Below are 19,457 nucleotides of genomic sequence, written 5' to 3' on the forward strand. Positions count from 1 at the left end.
GCACTAGCAAATCTACCCAGTGGGATATTGGCCTCACCTCCAGTTCAGGTGCAACCCGTCCCTCCTGTATAGGTCACCAAAGCCCCAGTGGTCCAAGAACGTGAATCCCTCTTGCACTAGCCACAGAGCCATGCATTCATCTGCGCTGTCTTCCTATTACTACCCTCACTACTGTGTGGCACATGGATTAATTCAGAGATTACAACCCTGAAGTCCTGTTTTTTAACCTTCTGCCGAACTCCCTATATTCATTCTGCAGGACATCATCCCTTTTTCTACCAATGGCGGGGTAGCAATGTGAACAATGACCTCCAGCTGCAAATTACTATGCTAATTTTTTAATGTGCTAATTGCATGCACTTCTGGAGTTCTTGAAAAATATCAATGCTGCTTTGGCTTTAATGATTGTGCATTGCTTCAGAGTTCGGGTCCTCTGTTACTACCGCCGCCCCCCCACCCCTGAGCTTTGTTGGGCAAGTTTTTGAGCTCCTACTCCAGTGTTGGGCTGGTTCAGATGCCTCATAAACACAACACCTCACTGGAATAGAGTTGGGGTTTAATCCTCCTCTTTATCCCACTGTCTTGTTGGCAGGAGCTGTCCACAGTTACCTGCCCTACCTTGCGCTCTCCTCGACTGACTGCAGGAGTGTGTGTGTGTGGGAGCTTAAAATTGTGCTTAGCTTGTAAATTTTTAAATTGTAGAATTACCATAATCACTTGAAGCCTTAATTTATATATAACTTAAATATTATGTATGTGTTGTGCCTTGTTTCTGGATAACTGTTACACTTTTCACTTATAGACAAACTTACTTTGAAGATCCCATGGAAGAATCTGTACAGTGAGGCAGTGGTAGCCACATTGGATGGTTTACACCTTCTGGTTGTTCCAGAGGGAAGTAAGTAATGTTGAATGTTCTTCTATTTATAGAGTTGAAATACTGTTAATCATTTTGCAGTATGGAATTTGGTGAGTAGGGTTAAGGAGAATTCCAAGGCTTTTTTTTTTGTACGTGAAGAGCAAAAGGATGACGAGAGTAAAGGTAGGTCCGATTAGAGACAAAGGTGGGAAGATGTGCCTGGAAGCTGTGGAAGTGGGTGAGGTTCTCAATGAATACTTCTCTTCGGTATTCACCAAGGAGAGGGGTCTTGATGACGCTGAGGACAGTGTTGGTAAGGTTAATGTACTAGAGCATGTAGATATCAAGAGAGAGGATGTGTTAGAGCTGTTAGAAAATATTAGGACAGATAAGTCCCCGGGCCCTGACAGAAAATTCCCTAGGCTGCTTCGCGAGGCAAGGGAGGAGATTGCTGAACCATTGGCTAGGATCTTTGAGTCCTTGTTGTCCACGGGAATGGTACCAGAGGATTGGAGGGTGGCAAATGTTGTCCCCTTATTCAGAAAAGGTAGTAGGGATAGTCCATGGGATTACAGACCAGTGAGCCTTACGTCTGTGGTGGGCAAGCTGTTAGAAAGGATTCTAAGAGCTAGGATCTATGAGCATTTAGAGAATCATGGACTAGTTAGGGACAGCCAGCATGGCTTTGTGAAGGGAAGATCTTGCCTCACAAGCCTGATAGGGTTCTTTGAGGAGTTGACCAGGAAGATTGATGAGGGTAGTGCAGTAGATGTGGTCTACATGGATTTTAGTAAGGCGTTTGACAAGGTTCCACATGGTAGTCTTCTTCAGAAGGTCAGAGGCCAAGGGATCCAGGGAGGCTTGGCCAAGTGGATTCAGAATTGGCTTGCCTGTAGAAAGGAGAGGGTTGTGGTGGAGGGAGTGCATTCAGATTGGAGGGCTGTGATTAGTGGTGTCCCACAAGGATCGGTTCTGGGACCTCTACATTTCATGATATTTATTAATGACTTGGATGAGGGGGTGGAAGGGTGGGTTAGCAAATTTGCAGACAACGTAAAGGTCGGTGGTGTTGTGGATAGTGTGGAGGGCTGTCGAAGCTTACAGAGGGATATTGACAGGATGCAGAGCTGGGCTGACAAGTGTGAGGTGGTACACTTTGGAAGGACAAACTCCAAGGCGGAGTACAAGGTTAATGGCAGGATTTTGGGTAGTGTGGAGGAGCAGAGGGATCTGGGGGTTCATATTCATAGATCACTGAAAGTTGCCTCACAGGTGGATAGGGTAGTTAAGAAAGCTTATGGGATGTTAGCTTTCATAAATCATGAGATCGAGTTTAAGAGCCACGAGGTAATGATGCAGCTCTACAAAACTCTGGTTAGACCACATTTGGAGTAGTGTGTCCAGTTCTGGTCGCCTCATTATAGGAAGGATGTGGAGGCGTTGGAAAGGGTGCAGAGGAGATTTACCAGGATGCTGCCTGGATTAGAAAGTATGGATTATGAGGAGAGACTAGGGGAGCTAGGGCTTTACTCATTGGATAGAAGGAGGATGAGGGGAGACATGATAGAGGTATACAAAATATTAAGAGGAATAGATAGTGGACAGCCAGCACCTCTTTCCCAGGGCACCATTGCTCAATACAAGAGGGCATGACTTTAAGGTGGGAAGTTCAAGGGAGATATCAGAGGAAGGTTTTTCACCCAGAGAGTGATTGGTGCATGGAATGCACTGCCTGGGGTGGTGGTGGAGGTTGATACGTTGGTCAAGTTCAAGAGATTGTTAGATAAGCATATGGAGGAATTTAAAATAGGGGGATATGTGGGAGGAAGGGGTTAGTTAGTCTTTGGTGTGGTTTAAAGGTCGGCACAACATGGTGGGCCGAAGGGCCTGTATTGTGCTCTATTGTTCTATGGTTCTATGGAATATTTGAACTGTGGGTAGCAGGGTGCTCCACAGTCCCTTGAGATTGATGGAGTCAAAGTATTTGGTGAGCTCAATCAAGGTGCTCTTCCCTGCATTTGTGCACTGGATTGATGGAATCCACACTAATTCAGGGTAAAACCAGAAAATATTGGAAACATTCAGCAGGTTAGGCAGCATCTACAGAAAGAGAAACAGTTTATGTTTCAGGTCTGATGCTTTTCATCAGAACCTGCTGAGTGTTTCTATAATTTTGTTTTTTTTTGATTTTCATTTACTGTGATTTGGGGAGAAGTTCTTCAGTTGGGAAGAGGTGGCTGAGGAGATGACTTTCCTTGTGGCAGGTAGCAGAGAGACCCCATTGTTGGAATGCCTCCTTTATTGAACCAGTGGTTTAGTTTTGATACTGTACCTGCGATGTGGCCTACATCAATGTGAGGCTTGCACGTAAAGCTTAGTATCACATTTTCCCCCTCCTATAACTTACTGGCAGTCACATTTTCTTTCAGAAAATATTTCTTGTAGTTTGTTTGGGTGGATTGTGTATTCTTTCCCATCTCTGAGTATGTACCACCCGTCTCTGCTCTTATGATCTCTTGCCCACTCTCTGCACACATTGCCTGATGAGAGTATTTCCAGCATTTTCTGTTTTTATTGGATGAGGTCAAAGATTGATGCATTTGTATTTGTGCAGACTGTTATGTCACTTGGCTGTACTTTTTAAACATATGCTTGGAGATTTCATTCTGTTTTTGTTCTTCAAGGTATTCAATATGATGCAGAAAAGGAAGAGAAACAATTGCAGGAAAATAAGCAGAAAGAACTATTGCGAATTGAAGAAGCCTTGGAAAAAGCAGCAAGAAAAGGTGTGTTTGGCAAAATCTTCCAGTTCTCGCAGTTTTTCTCTAACTATACATAAATGTAATTTTCACTATTCTCTGATAGCTTCTGGGTTTCAATCTGAAGAGAATTGTTCACATAGTCTGCATATTGGGGTTGTCTTAAGTTAAGCATGCAATTCAAAACCAATAAATAAATTCATATCAATGCCAGCTATTGTGTTTTTAGACTGTATGTAATTTGGAAAAAAATTATTTCACCATAGTATAACCAAGGGAATTGAGGTGAGCACTTTGCAACAATATGTTTAATTGGCATATAAATTTGAAAGGTGCTTTTTCCATATTTATATCTGAGCCAGTTTAATGTTAAGGTTGCTGATGGTTTTGAAAAGTCATAGTTACTAGGTATATTTATTTAATAGCTGCTCCCAAAAGAAACTTGCATAATTAAGGCCCTACCCGAATTGAAGGACAAAGAAAAAAAGAGTTGTGGCTGAATCACAAAAAAAAATTGTGAGGAAGGAATTTGACTTCTATTAATGTCTCTTATTTGCAAAAGTTGTTAAATATTTGTTTCTGGGGGAAATTAGATTAAACTTTTTTTTAACTTCTTAAAAGTCATTTTATAACTCTTATTGCAACCTCAGTTGAGAACCAGCTGTGCTATCTTCCTCTGTCATCAGCACCATTCCATGTGACAGTCTGGGAATGAGTGAGGCGGCATGTGGTATTGATGGCTCACGCTGTGGCCTGGGCGAAGGCATGGTCCCAAGAGTCTGCTGCATCACCAGGACAGAGTTCTACTGACTGCCCCTCATCAGCAGGGCAGATGAACTTCCCAAAACCTCTGCATGCACTTTACATTTTTCCCAGTCTCTGACAGTTGTTGACACCTGACCTGGGCCAACACATGAAGTGTTGGAGGAACTCAGGCAGCATCTGTGGGGGAGAATGGACAGTGTGTGTGGGTGATGGGCAGATGGAGAAGGTGGGGGAGGGGAAAGACATAGGGTGATGGGGGCCAGTTGGATCAGGAGGAGAGAGAAAAAAATGGGGGGCGGGGGGGAAGAGACAGAGCAGATGCCGGAGGTTTGAGAATTCGATGTTCCTGCCGCCAGGTTGAAGACTGCCCAGGCGCTGTTCCTCTAATTTGCATTTAGCCTCATTCTGGCTGTGGAGGAGGCTGTGGATAGACGATGTGGGAATGGGAAGTGGAATTAAAATGGCCGGCCATCGGGAGATCCCGGCTGGTACAGCAGATGGGGCGAAAGTGCTCGAGCTGACTTGGGCCTGCCTGCACCTATCCCTCCACGTGCTCCCCTCTCCTGCAGCCACCACTGTCTTTTTATCCTCTCTCTCCTGGTCATCTGGACCAGACGGAATTGAAAGAGAGTGGGCACTTCGACATTTGTTTACTTGAGCCAAACAACTTGTGATATTGAGCAATCAGCAAATATCTGCAAAATTGTAAGATGGTTAGGGCCTTTTACATAACAAGCTGAAAAAATTGCCAGTATTATTGCAGTGATAGAACATAGAACAGTACAGCCATCAACAGGCCCTTTGGCCCACGATGTTGTGCCGAACTAATTAAACTAGTAATTAAATGCTGAACTAAACTAATCCCTTCTGCCCACACAATGTCCATATCCCTCCATTCTCTGCACATTCATGTGCCTATCGAAGAGTCTCTTAAAATGCCTCTATTGTATTTGCCTCCACCACCACACCTGGCAGCACATTCCAGGCACCCACCACTCCCTATGTAAAGACAAAATTTGCCCCACACATCTCCTTTGAGCACCCACTCTCACCTTACATGCATTGTCCTCTAATATTGGATATTTCGACCCAGGGAAAAAGATACCGGCTGTCTACGCTATCTGTGCCTCTCATAATCTTATAAACCTTTATCATGTCTCCCCTCAGCCTCTGTCACTCCAGAGAAAACAACCCAAGCTTGTCCAACCTCTCCTTATAGCGCATGCCCTTCAATCCAGGCAGCATCCTGGTGAACCTCTTCTGCATCCTCTCCAAAGCCTCCACATCTTTCCTGTAATGGGGTGACCAGAATTGAATGCAGTACTCCAGATGTGGCCTAACTAGAGTTTTATAAAGCTGCAATATAACTTCCTGACTCTTGAACTCAATGCCTCAACTAATAAAGGGAAGCATGCTACACACCTTTACCACCCTGTCAACTTGTGCAGCCACTTTCAGGGAGCTATGGACTTGGATCCTAAGATCCCTCTGTACATCAACACTGTTAAGGGTCTTGCTTTTAACTGTTTACTGTCTCTTTACATTTGATCTCTCAAAGTGCAACACCTCACATTTGGCTGGATTAAATTCCATCTGCTGTTTCTCTGCCCATATCTGCAACTGATCTATATCCCACTGTATCCTTTGGTAATCTTCTATACTGTCCACAACACCAGCAATCTTTGCATCATCTGCAAACTTACTAACCTATCCATGCACATTTTCATCCGGGTCATTTATATATACTGTATGTATCTCACAAACAGCAAAGGTCCCAGCACGGATCCCTGCAGAACACCACTAGTCACTGTCCTCCAGCCAGAATAAGTCTCATCAGCTACTGCCCTTTGTCTTTCATGGGCAAGCCAATTCTGAATCCAGATAGCCAAGTTACTGTGGATCCCATGATTCTTAATCTTGTTCAAAGAATTTTGTTTTGAAGAAAATGAAATGCTTAGATCCCATATTTCACATGTTAATTCTATTAAATGCCCAAGTCCAAAAAAGTCCTCCAGATTTTATTTATTCTCTAAGACGATGATGCTTGTCTTGCAGGAGCTGACCGTTTTCATTAACCCATAAGCAAGTCCACATCCAACTCTTCACTACAGTTTTCAGTTTTTGTAACAAGACCCATATTCGTCGCGTTAAGAATGACTTGTTGGTCAGTAACCAGTACAAGCACTATGTTCACTGCCAGTCTTTGATAACTACTGCATTTCCCAAAAAATCTTTCAGCATCCTGCTATTGTCCTACCTGATCCATCAGGCGTTGCACTGAAGTTGCAAATCTAAATAATTGCAGAAGTACTCAATATATAAAAAAAAATCTTACCTTTCCACAAAGATGATGAAGAGGTCATTTGAAATACAATTATTTTTATCATTCTATGTATCTGGCCAGAGAATCTTATAATGTAAATAGAGTAACAAATACCTTTTAGTCATAGAATTCAAAATATTTCCCTAATATTTGTGTACCTATTAAACAATAAGAAATCACTAAATGGTTTAAGTACAAGAGAAGTGGTATAATTTGAGTAGAGAAACATTTTAATAACCCACCTGTCCTTTGGTCTACCCAGCGTAAACTTTCACCAGTTATATCTGGCAGTGTGGGAGATGAAAAAGCTCAGAACTCCATCCTCCTATCTACAGAGTGATAGGTAACCTGACCACGAATAGATTAATAGATATGAAAATAGGGCGGCACCGTGGTGTAGCAAGTAGAGTCGCTGCAACACAGTGCCATTGACACGGTTTAATCCTGACCTTGGGTATTGTCTGTAGCGTTTGCATGTTCTCCCTGTGACCGTGTGCATTTCCAGGTGCTCCAGTTTCTTCCCATATCCCAAAGGCATGTTGGTTGGAGGTTAACTGGCTGCTGTAAATTGCCCCATCATGTCGTGATGTTGATAAAAATATGAGATTAATGTAGATTAGTGTATAAAGGGAGGTGATGGATGGTGTGGCTTCAGTGGCCGAAGGGTCTGTTTCCATGCTGTATCACTCGACTTCATTAAACAAGCCATCTCATCACAATCCAGTCTCTGATTTCTTGACCCAAAAATCTGTCCCTTCCCCTTTACAGACAACAATTCTTCCAAAACATTTTGTTTTTGTTGAAATTGATAAACCATTTATGATCTTGAAGGAATACCAGTCTTTGAAATTTGTAATGAAGTTGAGTAACTGAAATCAGAACAAGACAGCAAGAAATAATTCTCTTTTCCCTAGCTGCAGCTCCCCAACTGCATTACCACACACTTCTCTAGATTAAATTCTATTTTCCACTTTTCAGCCCAACTCAGCAGACCAGTGATAGCCTGAGGAAGAAAGCTTTCCTCCTCTCTGACAATCATGCAACCAATTTTAGGATCATCTTCAATCTTCTTCACCATGCCTCCTATATTTAAATAACTAGCATATTCAACAAAAATCTGAGAACAACTTCTGGTTACACCCTTCCAGTCACACAAACACTGGTCACCCTCTACTTCTTGCCACTACGACAATTATGGAGCTAACATATGAAGAATAAAATTAGATCAACCACCCCAATCTTCAAAAAGGTGCCTGGTTCTGGTCAAACCTGAAAAGCCCTGTTAAACCAAAGCAGACAGAGTGAATGGTAATGCCCTGGGGTGTGTTGTAGAACAGAGGGACGGAGGGATACAAGTACATAGTTCCCTGAAATGGCAAGACAGTTAGGTGGTGTGGTGATGAAGTGTATGGCATACTCCATCGGTTGGGGGTCAATCAGTACAAGAGTTGGGATGTTACGTTACAGCTATAGAAGACATTGTGGGGGGCGGGGGGTGTAGTGGGGGCATTGGGTGCCACACCTGGTGTACTGTGTGCAGTTCTGTCTCCACACTACAGAAAGGATGTGATGATTAAGCTGAAGTGGGTGCAGAAAAGATTCACGAAGATGTAGCCTGGACTGGAGGACTTGAATTAGAAGGAGAAACTGGATAGGCTGGGACTGCATTCCCAGGAGTGAAGGAGGCTGACAGGTGACCTGTATAGTGGCTTATAAAATCATGAGGGGCATAGATAAGGTGGATGGTCATGGTCTTTGTCCCAGGGTAGGGGAGTCTAAAACTATTGAGTGCATAGGTTTTAAAGTGAGAGGGGAAAATTTTAAAGCAGATCAGAGGGCAGTGCGTATATGAAATAAGCTGCCAGAGGAAGCTGCAGAGGCATTTGGACAGGTGCATGGATAGGGAAAGTTTTGAGGGATATGGGCCAAATACAGGAAAATGGGAGTAGCTCAGGTCAGCCCCTTGGTCATCATTGATGAGTTGGGCTGAAGGGCCTGTTTCCATGCTGTATAACTCTATGACTAATAAATGAAGATGTGCCTAAACTGGAAAAGCTGCTTCACGGTCTAGTCAACAAGCTGATAATGGTAAGTTTCAGCTAACATCCCAGACTCAAACTCTCTCCTTGAGTATATGTTGAGATGCAGGACCATCACCTTTACGTACATCTACGAGGTAGAAGTTGTTGAATAGCCTTGGGATAAATTTTGTTTTTCATTTGACAAAGTCCCACATGGTCCAAAAAATTATTTCCCATGAGGCAAGTTGGATCAAAAATTGGCTTGGTCGTGGGAGACAGAGGGTGATGGTGGAATGTTGCTTTTGTGATTAGAAGCCTATGACCAGTTTTTATATGCAATTAATGTCTTGGCTGTTAATGTGGGAGGTATGATTAATTAGTGTATTGGTGACTCTAAAACTGATGTTGTGTTGTGGATACTGAGGGGCACTGTGTCAGGCAACAAGTAGCTGTTGGTCAGCTGCTAAGTTGGGCAGAGCAATGGCAGATGGTATTTAATCCTGATAACTGTTTGGTGATGCATTTTGGAAGGTTAGATAAGGATTGGACATACACAATGAATTGTAGGTCCTGGGGAGTATTAAGGAACTGAGGGACCTGCAAGTCCAAAGATCCCTGAAGGTGACACAATAGGTAGACCGGATGGTAAAAGAAGGCATATGGGATGTTAACCGTCATTAACCAGGCATAGGATAAGGTACAGTTTTATACGACAAAATGGTGAGGCCTCATCTGGAACACGGTGTGCACTTGGGTCACTTCAATATGTCCAGTTGAGTTTATTGTCATGTGCACGAGTACGGTGAGGTACAGGTACAATGGAAAAACTTGCAGCAGCATCACAGGCACGTAGGTACAGATAACACACAATATTATATATGGAATGTGATTGCACTGGAGAGGATGCAGAGGAGATTCAACAAGGTATGGCCTGGGATGGAGTGCCTTAAGTTGCGATGAGAGACTGGATAGGCTGGGTTTGTTTTCGTTGGAGCGGAGAAGGCTGAGGGGGATGATAGATGTATACAAAATATGAGAGGCACAGATAGAGTTGGCAGTTATAAACTTTTCCCCATTCCCCAAAGTAGAGGTGTCTATTAGCCAGCAGGCATTGGTTTAAGATGAGGAGTAAGAGGGGACGTAAGGAAGAATTCTTTCAACCAGAGGGCGGTAGTGGTTTGGGGTGCACTGCCTGAGAGGGTGGTGGAGGTAGACTCTCGCAACATTTAAGAAATATTAAGACGACCATTTGAATCATCAAGGCATTAAGGTTTTGGCCCAAGTGCTGGTAAATGGGATCAGTATGGATGGGTACTTGATGACTGGTATGGACAAGATGGACCAAAGGGCCAGTTTCTGAGCTCAGTGGTTTGACTCAATGACTCGAAGTAGCTTCATGAGGCTATGAGAAAGGAATGCTTAGAAGTTTCAGGCATCATCATCGTTTTTGTTTTATTTGTACCTTCTTCCTCAATGTTCTACTAAAATGTAACAGGTAAACATAGTTTAACTAACATTTTGATGAAGCATAGTGCTTGTAGCCATCATTCCTTTAAGTCTGCTTTTTATCAGGGTTGGAAAGTTTACACAAATTTCCTTCTATCTGAATTGATTTTATAGTTATGAGGATCAGCTTGCTTTTTATGTTTGTGAGCTGGGAGAACTGAATAAAGTGAATTGTGACTCAGCATTGGTCTCTATGCTGAAAGTAAAATGGATGCTCTGGACTTCCTGATTTTCATAAATTGCAAATGTTTATTTTATAATTCAACAATTGCTGGCTAATTTATTTCATGCGACTAAGTGTATATCCATTCCTCCAAGGTATTTAGGCTGAACCAATTTCATTGTCTTGGTTCTGAAGGTGAGTTTAATGGTTTTTGTAACGTCTAAGTCCATTCCTGATGGTTCAAATTTTTTTGTGTAATCTGTGTTTACATTCAAATTGCTGGATAAACCATTGACGTAAAAATAAAATAAAATTTTCAAAGTGTGCAGTTAATTTGAATTCAGAAGTATTTAGTATTCATAAGTTAGGCTTGTATTTGGTGTTAAAGTAAATCCTGCTGTCCGTTTTAAAGCAGTCACTGATTTGCAGATGGCTCAGAGCTGGAGGAGAGCCCTTCTCTGGTTCGCTATTTCAGTGGGGTTAGTGGCAGCATGAAGTGACATATAATAATGTGGAATTGCTATGCTTTGCATAATTAATTTAATACCTTAACTGTTCAGCATGATTTGTTAACCATGTTTTATACTGGTTTTTCAGGAAATTAGCTGTAAGTAATATATAAAGCACAATTTTCTGTTTAAAATTTTGTTTTGTTATTTATCATGAACATAAGATGATTGTTTCTTGCACAGGCTAGTTAAGATTTTACTCTTGCACAGTGCCACCACAAGTTTCTCCTATTTGTTTTGACCCTCCACTTGCTTACAGCTGATAAGAGTTCATGGTTATGCATGGTCCTTTACCATCAGCCAGGTGACTGGTTGGTGATGGGAGCCAAATGAACAAAATTGGATGCTGTTCTGAGGCCAACTGTAGCACCCTCCTCGGGTCAAGTACAGTTAACTCAATATCAGCAAGAAGTTAATTAAATCTTTGGTTTATATGACAGAATGCTCTTGCAGTTTGCTGCAAAGTCATAATGGAACATTTCTCTCCTGAAAATTGAGTTTTTAAATATCGATGCTGCATAGTGCTTCAAAGTGTAACAATATTTAACGGTTCAGATTTGAAAATCTGGTTAAAATGTCTTCACACTGTACCCAACTGTGTATACTGTCTTCATGCATATTGTTTATTGTCATTACTGCATCCTTGGATGAAGGTGCTTCTTCAGGAGAATTCTTGTTTTCCTTGGAAAGCTACGTTTATAAGGATATCAAACCTGGTAGGTTCGTTAATGCATGACTTTGTTCTAATATACCCAAGACAAACAGATAAAATGTTCCATGTGCTCATAACTCTTAAAATGCAATGATTATGATCAACAGATAATATAAAAATCTGCTTTAATATGAACTTCTCTGTCAAGGAGATATGAAGATGAGGGGAAGCTAGTTTAGGTAATTGCATGAAACACTGATTAAACCACTGTCAGTGAGTTGGATTTTGAGGAAAGGTTGCATGAACTGGACTTGTGAAAGCTAGAATAAAAGTGGTTACCAGGCAATCTTAATTCAAGTCTTTAGCAGCTTGGAAGGAATTAATAGCGTGGAAAGAAACTTTCTTTGCTCATTTAAAATTAGATACAAAGGAATATAACTTGTAAAGTCAGACCCAGGCTATGTAGAAGGCTGGGAAGAAGTCCACAGAAAGTATTAAGTGTTAGCCCAATCAGTACCTCCGAATCTGAGATGTTTTTGTTAACCAAGGTTATTAAGATATGAACGTCAGTCAAGGAGGGTGGATGGAGTGTAGACTCAGAAAAGCTGTGATCTCATTGAATGGTGGAACAGGCTTAAAGAGCTTAATGCCTGTCCCTGTGTTCACATGAAGGCACGTAGCACTGTATTGAAAGGAGTGTTGTCACATGGACGGTATATGGTTCGGGGTGTAACTGGCTCAGCACAGATGTATATTGGGATCTGTGCTGGGGTTTCTGGGCATAGAAGAAAGGCAGATGAAAGTGTCTGATACATTACAGGCAAATTGAAGATGATTCCAGGCATTTGGACCGGTTGGTAGTGAAGCAAGACTGAAAGCCACGGTACTTGATTGTAGGGAAATGTGAAATTATGCATGGAACAGAAGTGTGGAAAAGGAATAATGAGAGGCGATGGAGCAAAATGGGCATTTAACGGTGGGAGAAAGAAAGATGTTGCGCTGAGAATACAAGTGGAAAATTCTGTGGACGTAGGAATATTTTTATCATGGTCGTTGCATTTAAACATGAGGCAGGAGCAAAGCACTACTTAGACGTCAGTGGGAGTGTTGCATAACAGTTAGTGAAAGTTATTCAAAGGATTCACAGGAATCCTAGTGGTAATAAAGAGCAACTCAAAGCTGACATTTTCTTTTAACAGACGTCTTTAAGTGGTGGAATGTAAAATAGAGATTTTCTAGATTTTGAGAAGTATTGGAACAAATATTGCAAGATTATTCCATAAACTTGAAGATATAATCCAGAGATGTTAGCAATTTTCTAATCAACCACTTTGCATAGTTGAAATACTTGCTTTACTTGTAAGTGAGAATTGAGGAGTAGGCCAAATTATGACAATGTGGATTCACTGGTTGGTTTGTGTAACTGCTGAAAGGCAATGATCAGATAGTTTAACCACACATAGAAAGTGGTGTTGTGTTTGTGGTTTTGTCCCTCTTGCATTCTTGCAATCTTTATCAGTCATGCATTGGACATGCCTTTAACAACATCTGAAATCATCAGTCATGCATGGAGTCATTTAGAATCATAGAGTCATAGAGCAACTCAGCACGGATACAGGCCCTTCGGCCCAAACAGTCCATGCTGACGATGGTGCCCACCCAACTAATCCCAATTTCTTGCTTTCATCCCATATCACTCCAAGCCCCACCCCTCCAAGTGCTTCTTAAATGATACTATCCTCATCCACTCCTCTGGCAGCTCGTTCCATATACTCACCACCCTCTGTGTGAAAAAGTTGCCCCTTAGGTCCCTTTTAAATCTTTCCCCTGTCACCCTAAACCTATGCCCTCTAGTTTTGGACTCCCCTACCCTGGGGAAAAGACTGTTACCATCCACCTTATCTATGCCTCTCACAGTTTTAAACACTTCTATAAGGTCGCCTCTCATTCTCCTCTGTTCCAAGGAATAAAGACGTAGACTGACCAACCTTTCCCTGTAACTCAGGCCTTCCAGTCCTGGCAACATCTTTACAACATTCTCCCTTGGGGAAAGTCAGAAATTTCTCTAAGTATTGTAGCTAATAGTATTCATATTTTTAACAGACAAGGAAGGGCTAAGGTGTTCTGTTGTTGAATTACCCCTGAATGTTAGAAAGAAGATGGTATACAAATACTGTGTGAGTATTTTACACAATGGATATTGCTTAGTGTTCCTTCAATTTTTGAATAGATTACTTGATGGAAGAATCAGCAGCTACACTATTCATGATATCTCTTATGTCAAAGTTCTCCAACCTCTAACTAGAAATTGAATGTTATAAATTAATGAAGACTAAACAATGTAAGCAAATACATAACAGCATTAGTTATGAGAGCTCAGTAGAATTTTGCCCTTAAAAACTTAAATTTTAAACTATCTTCTTTCTTCCATCTATGAACTTTCTTGAATTGCCAACAGATTTTTTAACTACTATCTTAATGCATTCCTGTTGAAGGATCTAAGGGTGAATATTATTGTAAATTTCTTGTGGCATTATGCACGTATGGCCTGCAATCCTTATAGAAAGTAGAAAAGTACAGCACAGGACAGGCCTTTCCTCCCGTGATGTCTGTGCCAACTATGGTGCCAACTATGATGCCAATCCTATCTGCTTGCACGTGGTCTATATCCCTCCATTCCCTGTCCATTCATGTGCCTCTTAAACATTGCCGTTGTATCTTCTTCCAACACTTCTGCTGGCAGTGCGTTTAGGCACCTACCACTCTCCATGTAAAAAAAAATTACCTCACAAATCTCCTTTAAACTTTCTCCCTCTCACTTTAAAGCTATGCCCTCTATCTATGCCTCTCATCATTTTATAAACTTGTACCAGGTTATCCCTCAGCCTCCAATGCTCCAGAGAAAACAATCCAAGTTTGTCCAACCTCCTTATAGCAAATATTCTCCAATCCAGGCAACATTCTGGTGAACCTCTTCTGCATCCTCCCCAAAGCTTCCACCTGCTTCCTGTAATGCGGCAACCAGAAATGTACACAATAATCCATTTGTGGCCTGACCAAAGTTTTATACGGTTGCAATGTGACTTGCCAATGTTCATACTCGTGCTCCAACCGATGAAGGGAAGTATGCCAAAAGCCTTGTTTATCACCCTATCTATTTGTGGTACCACTTTCAGGGAGCTGTGGACTTAGACCCCAAGATCCCTCGGTATATCAGTTCTGCTAAGGGCCCTGCGGTTAACTGTATACTTTCCTCTTACATTTGACCTCCCAAATTGCAACTCCTCATACTTGTCCCGATTAAACTCCATTTGCCATTTCTCTGCCCATGTTTCCAACTGATTTTTATCCTGCTGTATCCTTTGACAACCTTCCTCGCTATATATAAAACAGCTTAGTACTGATCCCTGTGGAACACCATGGTTACAGTCAGAATGATGCCCTCCCCCACTACCCCCTGTCTTCTATGACCAAGCCAAATTTGAATTCAATCTACCAAGTCTCTGTGGATCCCATGTGCCTTGATCTTCTGGATCAGCCTACCATGAGGGACCTTGTCGAATGCTTCACTGAAGTCCATGTTGACAACATCCAGTGCCCTACCCTCATGAATCATACCATAGAACCATACAGCACAAAACATCTTTGTCATCTCCCTGATTTCACCATCTACCATGTCCTTCTCGCCCACTTCCTCTTGCTCTTTGATGGTCTTATCCTCTCCCTAGCTACCCTTTTGTTTTTAATGTATATATAAAATGCCCTAGAATTCACCTAAATTCTTTGTTACTCCAGTTTCCAGCATCTGCTGTTTGCTGCTCCAGATTCCAGCATCTGTAGTCTCTTGTCTCTCCTGTGTTCTCCTTAATTCTACTTGCCAAGGACATTGCAAGGCCTCTTTTAGCATTCCTGATTCCCTGTTTAAGTTCTTACCTGCTTCCATTATATTCCTCAAGGTCCCTGTCCGATTTCAGATTTCTAATCCTTGTATATACTTCCTTTTTGACTAAATTTACATCTCTCGTCATCCAAGGTTCTGGAACCTTGCTTTTTTTCCACACGAGAGCATGTTGGTCCTGAATTCTGACCAGCTGGCCTTTAAATGACTCCTGCATGTCAGATTTGGACCTACCAATAACAGCCGCTCCCAATCTACTCTCCCCAGCTCCTGCCCAATACTGTTGTAATTCGCTTTTTCCCAATTTAGCATTTTCTGCTGAGGTTCAGTCTTATCCAATTTTGAATCCAATCTACCAAGTCTTACGGAGTTATAATCACTGATCCCAAAATCCTCTCCCACTGAAACTCCGAACATATGGCCATGCTCATTTCCCAATACAAGGTCTAGTGTGGCCCTTTCCCTGGTTGGTCTATCTACACACTGTCAAGAAACCCTTCTAGATGCACCTAACTGATGCTGCCCCACCTGGCACTGAGGAAGTTGCAGTCATTATTGGGAAAATATGTCACCCACTACAACTACTATGTTGCTTTCTCATCTTTCCGTAATCTGCCTAAATATCTGTTCCTCTATCTCCCATGGGCCACTGGGAGGCCTTTAGTATGACCCTATTGTAGCGATTGCATCTTTCGTATCCCTGAGATCTGCACGTTACCTCACTGGACGAGCCCTCCTGCAAAGTGCAGTTGTGGCATTTTCCCTGATCAGTAGTGTTCACCCGGAAATTTACTTCTACAGGTAAAATTTTAAATGAGAAAATCTCAGGGGTAAATTCTGATGAGTGGTTTGCTTGCAAATTTCAAGGAATGTATGAAATGACAGGGAGAGGAAAGTTTTATTAAACCAACAAGGGTTTTTTTTAAAGACATGAAGGGATAAAGTGGTTCCTGAATGTTGGGATGTAAATGAGCTGCTCAAGGCATGACCTGTCTATTGTGAATGTCCAACTAAAGGCCAACATTAAGAACAATAATCTTGGTTTGTACTTGGTTTAGAGTTTATCAATCGAACTTTCAGTTGAAGGAATGTGTTGTGGCTACATTTGGTCGAGTAGGTAATGACAACTGGTGAAAAGAAGAGGGCGTAGTGTGTACCGGCCACTTGTCAGTGCAAATTGAAAAATGTGGAGGCATGTTATTTTTCACTTGTTCTCTGTGATCTTGCTGCTTTGTAATTGTCATGGAGTTTCTGAAAGTTGTGAAGTAAAAACTTGTTGAAATAAAACTGCTGTAGATTTTTACTTCACCGTTCAGTGTTGCTGAATGATGTTAAAAGTGGGTTGAGTTCCAGTTAGTTATTGTTTGACAAACTAGGACATCTTACGATAACACTACAGACATTAAGGTTTGCTAGTTTGCTGCTTTGGCTTTCATTGCTACCTGGCTTTGTGCAAATCTCTGGTTTCTACCCACCCAGTAAAATGCGATTACCCTCAATATTTGATTTCTTTAATGCTCTGCTTTCGAACTTCCTACGTTCCACCTTAAGCAAAATTGTCATAAAATCTGACACTTACATTTGTGCAGTAAATTGTATTTGTTCATATCTTCATTCTTTGTTAATGGTGACAGGCTCCAAGCTTATTGAATTTATAATCCATTCACTTGTTTACAAATTTCACCATATCCTTGTGATCTTTGACCTTCAATTTCAGAAATGTGCTGTATGTGTTTTGACAGCACACATGCTGCACTGTGTATTGTTGGACTGTGCAAACAGAAAAAGCAATTGAAGTTTATTAATGATCTGAAGTGCTCTGTGTTTTATGAGCTCCAAATTTCAGGTGGCCACTGTCATGTTAAGCAGATAGGTGAATTTCTGTCTGTATATGCCTGACAGCTCCAGATATAGGTCCAAGAATTGTGTTCAAATGGCAGAATTTAGGGTTACAGGCCTGACTAAATTGCATTATAAATGCCGCTGCATGATTGGAGACATCAGAAGTAACTTTTCAAATGGGAGAAGCATTGTGAAAATAAAATGAGAAAATTAAAGCAACAAACAATCTGCTGGAAGAACTCAGCAGGTTGAGCAGCATTCTTGGAATGGGAGGAAAGGAATTGTCAATGTTTCAGTTCGAAGCCCTGTGTCAGGACTGAGTCAACCCACTGAGATCTTCTAGTAGATTGTTTGTTGCTCCAGATTCCAGCATCTGCAGTCTCTTGTGTCTCATTGAGTTGGATTAACCTTTAGTGAAGACTGAACATCAGCTTATCTGAATGTATTTCATCAATCGATTATCTCGCATCAAAGTAAATCTTTGGAAAAATTAGGATTTACCTTTCAGGTTCTACTCATTCATATTTTTAAATCAATTAGTATGTTTGAATCATGAGTATATAATGTAAAAGAAAGTACTTCCTAGTTTGCTTCTGTTTGTAACTTGCATTTGAAGTTTGCAGTCTTACAGGTTTTAAAATGATTGGATACTGTAGACAGTGAAATAAAAAAATAAATAAACTTACATAAAATGTTATGAATATGAGCCAAATTGCAGGAAGAGATTTATCAAAAAGCATAGTAGAGAAAGCTGAAGCCGTTGTGGAGGAAATGCATTTTAGTTTTAAAGTGAACAGGACTTTTGCAGATATCTTGGTTTACTTTGAATGCAGAAATTGCACTGGCTTGCTGAAAGGGTTTATGGATGTTCTGCATGCTGAATGATTAATATGTGATCCATTATTTTCCTTGGCACTTCTTTGCTTTTTCTCAGTACATAAAATTCTGCTAACTAGTATTTTCTAACACTCTCAAGTCACTGTAGTCAGGTCACTGCTCTTACTAACTTCTCTATATCCTCTTTCCTATTCATTTCGCTTGCTTGCATTAACAAGGACGCAAACATAAAAAATCCAAAAAGTATTTTAAGAAATCAGCAAAAGGACGTTCCAAAGGTGAGAAATTTTAATGTTGCACCTTCAATGTTATGCTTAATTTATTTTGCTCTTACTGGGAATTGCTGGTATCCTGCAATAAGTAATAATGGTGGGTGTAGAAAATATAATTTAATTCTTTAGAGCCAAGTCTTGTAAAATTATATCTTGCTTTTAATGCTGTTGAAGCATATGATGTAAGAGAATGGGTAGCATGTTAAGTACTGGCAGTGGCTCAACAGGTAGTGCTGCCGATTTGCAGCTCCAGCAACCTGGGTTCAATCCTGACCTCTGGTGCTGTCTGTGTAGAATTTGCACATTCTCTGTGTGACCACATGGGTTTCCCCCAGGACTCTCTGGTTTCCTCCTGCATCCCAAAGACATACTGGTTAGTAGTTGTTTGGCCACAGTAAATTAACCTGGAATAAGGGAGTGGTGGGAAGTTGATGGGTTTGTGAGAGGGAATAGGTTACATGGAAATAAGTGGGGAAATGGGATTGCTCTGAGACCCAGCATAGACTCGATGGGCTTAGTGGACAGTGGGAGGAAAAAATAATTCTAATAGTTTTGGGAACATGATGTATCGTTTTTAAAATACAAAAAAGAAGCTGAATGATGACATAATTGTCGGAGATGAGATGGGGTGAATTTGGAGAGAATTAAGTGGAATTGTGAACCAGAGAACGATTGAGGTGGAGGCTAATGAATTTGTCAGGGACAGATTTCAGCAATTGGTCACTGACGTAGGGAAAGTGACATATCCCTCTCCAGTGATCTTTGGGTCAAAGTGCAACCATGTTGAAAGACGGGAGTGGTGTGGATGTTGCAGGCTGTTTACCTGAAACACAGATTGCAGAAAGGAAGGGAAGAAGAGTAAACGAGGTACTTCCAGAAAATAATTTTCTCCCCGGAGTATATGACATGTGAAATAAATGACACAAAGTCAATCAATCGCCCTCTCAGTTTTTGTCAAATGAGCACCATCAGGATCAGTGTGGAATTGTCAAATAGTCTGGAACATTGAAGTTTCAACACTTGCACAATTATTCGAATGCTGAAACAATGC

At 41.3% G+C, this 19,457-nt stretch overlaps 1 protein-coding gene across 3 annotated transcripts in view; it reads left to right on the plus strand.

Moving 5' to 3' along the window:
* vps13c (vacuolar protein sorting 13 homolog C) overlaps window positions 1-19,457 on the plus strand; it is a 283,389-nt gene that overhangs the window by 21,116 nt on the left and 242,816 nt on the right. For 2 of the 3 annotated variants that reach the window (XM_052042364.1, XM_052042363.1), the window contains exons 4-5: window positions 803-898; window positions 3,544-3,645. In XM_052042364.1, the coding sequence (XP_051898324.1) occupies window positions 803-898; window positions 3,544-3,645 (198 nt within the window). Of the gene's footprint in view, window positions 1-802; window positions 899-3,543; window positions 3,646-11,558; window positions 11,622-18,352; window positions 18,413-19,457 lie in introns of all 3 variants that reach the window. The other variant, XM_052042365.1, reaches the window with a different exon arrangement.

The sequence above is a fragment of the Pristis pectinata genome, chromosome 32, assembly GCF_009764475.1.
Source record: "Pristis pectinata isolate sPriPec2 chromosome 32, sPriPec2.1.pri, whole genome shotgun sequence".
Classification (NCBI taxonomy): Eukaryota; Metazoa; Chordata; class Chondrichthyes; order Rhinopristiformes; family Pristidae; genus Pristis; species Pristis pectinata.